We start from the raw sequence: 6,288 nt of genomic DNA on the forward strand, positions 1-6,288 counted from the left end.
CCACCCCACCGTGCAAGTCTTCAGCTGAATTCTGATAGAACATGCAATGTTAGGTGACTACCTAAGGCCAGGGAAAGAGCCATCCAAAAGGTGTGGAGCAAACAGTGTCTGGTGCTCACATGGAATGGGAACAGTGCCTGTTCCACTAACAACACTGGGAAACATGACTCCCTGGGGTTTGGGATAGAGTACAGAGAAGGCTCTTACCTCAGTAAGAGCAATGCTTTGGTCTTGCCTAACATCTTAAAAGCAAGACCTCAAAGGATCAGATTTTCCAAGTAACTTAACTGTATCCTAAATAAAGCTCAAGAGTTTATAGAAACACAAAAATATCACGCACCCAATTCAGTGTTTGACATCCAATCAAAAATTACCAGGCATGCAAGAATGAGGGCAAAAAATATCAAAACCAACTCAGAACTGACAAATGTAAACATTAGCAGGTAAGGATATGAAAAGTTATTAGAACTACATGTTTTCAAAAGGTTAAGACATTAAAGGTATCTTAAAAGGTCCAAATCAAACATTGTAGGTGAAAACAAAATGTGAGATGAAAATAAACTGAATGATATTGACTACACATTGCAAAAAAAAAAAAAAAGTAACTTAAAGACAGAAACTATCTAAAACAAACACTGAGAAAAAGAATAGTAAAAGCCAATGGAGGATCCATCAGTGAGTTGGAAGACAATCTCAAGTGGCCTAACATATATGAAATTAGAGTTTCCTGAAAGGAGGGGAGGAAAAATAATTGAAGAAAGAGTAACTGAAAAATTTCCAAATTTTGATGAAAACTCTAAACCTACAGATCCAAGCAGCAGCAACAATGAGACTTTCTGATGCTTTGAATGGATACAATCTAAAAACATTGCCATCTATCAAAAATATTTGTCAGTCCTAGTAAATGAGTAACAGTTTTAGCAAAATTGATCTGAGTAAAACATTCGTATCCAATTCAAAGGCAAAAGCGTTTTCTAAGAGGCATGTCTGGTTTCCTTGAGTTTCTGACTTAGCTGACACAGACCAAGGAACATTCTGAATGCTCAATCTACTTGGAATTATTGCTTTTTCTATTTTGTCACATAAATACATTTAATAGAAAACTCTGATAAACACTTTACTTTCTGACAAGACGTTAAGATTTTCTGTCCTGGTGTATGCCACTTGTTTCCAATTATGTCTAAAAACTCCTAGACTCAGACATCCATATCAGGTATGATCTATCAATCTAGCAAGGACTAGGAGAGACAAAAAGTGGACAATGAGGAGGAAAACACTTGGGTGGAATGAAAACTAGTGGCTTGCTTTACTTTATACAGTTGTTCAAGATATTGTTCCTTGAACTCCAGACAGCTCGTGGGGCATTTTTTTCAATCTCAGAAAATTATGGATATATTAGTTCAACTTGAAAATATTCCTGTTTAATACCACTGGGTTCTCAAACCATTAACAACCACTGGAACAACAGGAAATGGTTCCTTACTAATTTTTGCGTTTTAAAGTCCCAAATAGAGAAGTTCTCTCTGCCATGCATACCTTCTCAAGTAACTGAGATCAACGTTTGGTACGTTTCATTTTGCAATATTCTTCTTTATATAGTGCATTTTGCAATATTTTCTTTAGTATAGTATATTTAGACTTATTTAAAACTTGGAGATTCATACAGTCCCTGAGGATCCTAATTAACTCCATGGAATTCAAAATTCTTAAAAAATTATTCTTTATTTTAAAAAAATTACACACACACATGCATACACACAGGATTGGAATTTTTTTTTTAGACTACTAACACTATCTTTTACGTTTCCAAATTCTTATGCCACTTGACTCCTAGTTAACCAGGATATTAATGTATAATCTTTTCATATCATAGGTACCACTATCACATTTCATCAATTTCCTGAAGCAAATTGAGTGAAATCATAAACAAGCACACACTTAAGAGTCAGTATTTATTCTGATTAATATTTTACAAAATTTTGACATTTAATTTATGTAAGGAGGGCTAATTTATTAAACACTTTACAGGTTTTTCTTTCCACAGAATAACACGGTAAGTAGCAAAATAATACTTGGCACAGTTATAAATAAAGAAAATATAAAATAAAAACATCCATAGCTTAAGTACAGTGATGCTGTTTTACGCCCATTAATATCAAATAAATTCCGGGAAACAATAAAAATATGAATGAAAAAAACTCCAAAGAAGTAATTCATATTCAGTGCTGAGAATTAAGTTGCTATTTGCTAAAAGTATCCAATTAAGTTGGTAAGAACTATCCCCAAAGGTTCACCATCATACACAACTTTAGAACTGGGTTGCTAGTTGGTTCCACATAGGACCTACAAAATTAAACAGATGGTATACTGCTGCATAGCTGGCTCCTGACCATCTGACCATTTCTGAGTTATAGATTTCACAGGTACTACAAGATGGTTACTACAAAAGCATTCACATTGCTAGTATTTTCCATGTAATTACACATCTAGAGGGGGTTTTTTTTTTGTCTGTTTCACTGAATGACATCTCTTTTGCACTGAAAAGAATATTGTACCACAAACAAAGAAGATGGTAACAACATTCTTAGCCAAACTCTGAAAAAACCACCATAGTCTTTAACTGTTGATAAAAATGTATTCGATAAAAATGCAACTGAGTCTTCATGTGAAGTGGCTCAAAATACAAAAAAATTAAAACAAATTCTAGCATTTTATAAATAACTTTGAATTTAAAAATTATCTAAAATTTCCCCCAATTAGTAGTCAAAACTAGCTGACATTTGTAAAGTTAACCAATTTTTACATTCTATGACAAAATGGCACAATGCTATTGCCACCCCACACCCATCTCTTCCCTTTTCAAAAATAAAGTACATATGCCAATTTTCTAATATTAAAACACATACACTAAAGGTAATCTTTTTTTGATGTGTGACTTATGGTCAAATAAGCTACTATATAAAAATGGTACTTGGAAATACTGAACATCAACTATATACATTTCACTGCTCCTCTTACTAAGGCAAGGGGCGGGTATACCACTAGATTGCTTTAATACCTGGAATCTGCATTTTACAGGGAAGACTAGTTTTACCAAGCATCAGACATGCAGTGAACTTGCAGGGTATAATGCCTATTAACAGCAATTTTGAACATCACTAGAAGCTCATTAGTTATCTCCCTTTTCTTTTTGGTTGGATAAAATGAAATGAGCAGCTTTAAAAACACTAACACATACAGACACAAAGAGAAAACTATTTGATAAATTATTTATATACAGATACACATTCTTTACACTGGTCTAGGATCTGTTATCAGTCTGACCACCATTCCCCCACCCTTTCCCACCCCATTCCCTCTCACAGATTTCCCACAGGTTGCTCGAACCACAGTTTGCTACAGCACTTAAGATGACTAAACCAAACCTCACCCTGTAAACAATATTTATGGAAGCAATGACTAGTAGTCCACCATGAGGGTATGAAAATGCTGTGACAAAAACTGATCAGTGCATCACATTTAACAAAAAGAAAATCTTTTCTAAAACTGTTTCAGAACTTACTCAATATTGGGTAAGTGAAATACTCTTGGGGATGAAATTCTACTTTCTGATAGGTCATTTTATTAAAACCAGAATATACCGTCAGCTTTTCTTTTATTCACATGTGCTATGTACACAGATCATGCTCCATCTTTAGTTAAATGCCATTATTTTGTCTACAATTATTTTGTAGCTGAGGTTTTAAAAAGAAGTATATCCATGTATCACTATTACTGAGAATTTTGCATTATTCTGCCTTTTCTTGAAAATACCACGTTAACCGTTAAAAATGGAACTGTTTTTGAACATCAAATTAAATTCTAATTTATGCTCCACTGGATAGTATCTGCTAGTATACATTCTATGTGGTGTATCATGCACTTAGTAGGGCTTTTAAATTTGAACAAAATAACATGACTTACTATACTCATGCAAGTGTTTCATTATCAGACCGTAAAACCTCAGAGCAAGGTTACTACAAATTATTTCACTGAACTAGAAATATATCAGCATTGCAACAGCTGATAAGAACAAAACATTGTTAGCACATTTTATTGTCAACATTATTTTCTCCTGCCTTTGAAGACAACATCACAGTAGATCCCAATCACATGATATTCATCACAGTATTTATGTGTACATTCTAAAATGTACATAATACTAGTCAATCAACTTAAAATAATGCTCCTGGAATTAGATGCAATACTCCTACTAGACTGCATCATAACATTTAGCCAAATAACAAAAATTTAGTTTTAGTTAAAACTGAACATTTCTCATCAGTACATCATGTCTGTCAACAGAATAAGTTTACCTTTTTTGTGAAAAATACTGTGAGAACAAAACCCAAAAGTTGAGTATGCTGTGAATTTCCACATTAAGAACCATTAAAATTATTTTTTATCATCTTTACTCTTCCCAGAAATGGCAGTGTGTTCTGTCCATGTTTACTTTTGTTAATAAAAGTGTTGAAAAAAAGACTGTAAAATTCACCGTTAGCCCTACACATAGCATGCTCTTGTTCAAAGGATGTGGATTCGAGTGTGAGAGAGACACGGACAGACACAATTTTCAGGCACCACTCAGCAATATGCTTCATAGGATAAAGATGTTGCTACACCAGCTGGTACCCAGATCCCGATATTTGGTCATATTCTATTGTATACTGCCTGGTCCAGTCCACGATAACAGGACGAAAGAGGCCACAGCATCGAAATTCAAAGAAGTCTATAATATTCCTTACACATCCGTGGCTAAAAATGGCACCCCAAAAAGAAAACACACCAGTCAGTACAAATGATTTAATACATGAATTCAATATAATTTTCGTGTTAAATAGATTTTTTTCTAAACTTAAAAACTCAAGTTACTTGCAAGAAGGAACCAATTTATAACTCTATAAAATATATATGCCTTCATGTTTCTCTACTGCTCTGCCAACGATTTTTTCTTTTGCTAATTTAAAGACACAATTATATTTTAAACTTACTCAAATGTGCATATATTTCCTGTGTTACATGCATTTTTATTTTTATTTTTAGAGATGAGGTCTTACTATGTTGCCCGGCCTGGCCTCGAACTTGGCTCAAGCAATCCTCTCACCTCAGCCTCCCAAGGAGCTAGGACTACAGGCATGCCCTAACATGCCTGGCTCCAAATGCAATTTTTGATAAAAACCTTTAAGTAGTGGCTCTTTGGCAGGAGACAAACTACTTCTAAAACATAAAAAAAAAAAAAAAGACAAAATAACTATAAATAGCATGAATTTGGCAGTGAACTTAAGGATAACAACTTAAAAAAGAAATGCCAAGATTAAGTTCATGAAATGTTAGTACTCCAGTAACACCTTTAGAAAAGCAGTCAGTTTTGGCCGGGTGTGCACCGGTGGCTCATGTTGGTAATCCCAGCACTTTGGGAGGCTGAGGCAGGTGGATCACGAGGTCAGGAGTTCAGGACCAACCTGGCCAAGATGATGAAACCCCATCTCTACTAAAAACACAAAAACTAGCTGGGCGTGGTGCACTCCTGTAATCCCAGCCACTCAGGAGGCTGAGGCAGAGAATTGCTTAAACCCAGGAGGTGGAGGTTGCAGTGAGCCGAGATCGCGCCACTGCATTCCAGCCCAGGTGACAGAGCAAGACTCTGTCTAAAAAGAAAAAAAAGAAAAGAAAAGCAGACAGTTTTATGCCTTATATAATTTTTGTACCTATGGGAGAATTCTCAAAACTACCCAACTAACTCTGTTTTTATTTAAAGGTCTGCTTGCTTTCCAGAAGTATGCCATAATCAACAGCACCACAAAAGCTAAAGAGTTGGTAATAACTTCAGTAAAACTCAAAGTTTTAAATATTTTGTATACTTAGGACCCTACTATTTCTAAGCACCAGACTGAATACAAATTTAAAATTAAAAAGAAAAAAAATATATAAGGAGATATCACAACTTTATTATATATAGTTAATGTGATGAATTCTGTTTTGGTGTTATGGTGAACTGATGCTATTTCTACAGAAATCTTAAAAAGGCTTAAAAGCTATTTTACATATCACTAAGAGTCTGGTTAGTAAGAAAATTTTTATGACCAGGGAAAATATTAAATTTATAAATATGTACATACTTGAATGGGCTTTCAATAGACGTTGTTGTGACTTTAAAGTGCTTATATCTTCTGGCATTCATTCTTTCATTTGTAGTAATACCTAAACATGATATCTAAGAGGAAAGAAAAGCAAACTATTATCATTATA

General features: G+C 34.3%; 1 protein-coding gene and 1 long non-coding RNA gene across 8 annotated transcripts in view; one reads left to right on the forward strand and one right to left on the reverse strand.

The window, feature by feature from the left end:
* Positions 1-6,288, forward strand: part of LOC108529951 (uncharacterized) — a 68,614-nt gene that overhangs the window by 2,455 nt on the left and 59,871 nt on the right. Inside the window, exon 3 of one of the 5 annotated variants that reach the window (XR_001885730.1) lies at positions 5,798-5,856. The exons of the other annotated variants lie outside the window; for them this stretch is intronic. This is a non-coding gene — a long non-coding RNA (uncharacterized LOC108529951). The remainder of the gene's footprint in view (positions 1-5,797; positions 5,857-6,288) is intronic. 5 annotated transcript variants of the gene reach the window in all.
* Positions 1,934-6,288, reverse strand: part of ZDHHC17 (zDHHC palmitoyltransferase 17) — an 89,358-nt gene continuing 85,003 nt past the window's right edge. Inside the window, exons 16-17 of one of the 3 annotated variants that reach the window (XM_017872513.1) lie at positions 6,159-6,253; positions 1,934-4,794 (exon numbers count right to left, since the gene is read on the reverse strand). In XM_017872513.1, the coding sequence (XP_017728002.1) occupies positions 4,656-4,794; positions 6,159-6,253 (234 nt within the window). In that variant the 3' untranslated portion in view covers positions 1,934-4,655. The remainder of the gene's footprint in view (positions 4,795-6,158; positions 6,254-6,288) is intronic. The other 2 variants (XM_017872515.1, XM_017872514.1) reach the window with 2 other exon arrangements.

This window comes from Rhinopithecus bieti, unplaced genomic scaffold (genome assembly GCF_001698545.2).
Source record: "Rhinopithecus bieti isolate Rb0 unplaced genomic scaffold, ASM169854v2 scaffold_5476, whole genome shotgun sequence".
In the NCBI taxonomy this organism is placed as follows: domain Eukaryota; kingdom Metazoa; phylum Chordata; class Mammalia; order Primates; family Cercopithecidae; genus Rhinopithecus; species Rhinopithecus bieti.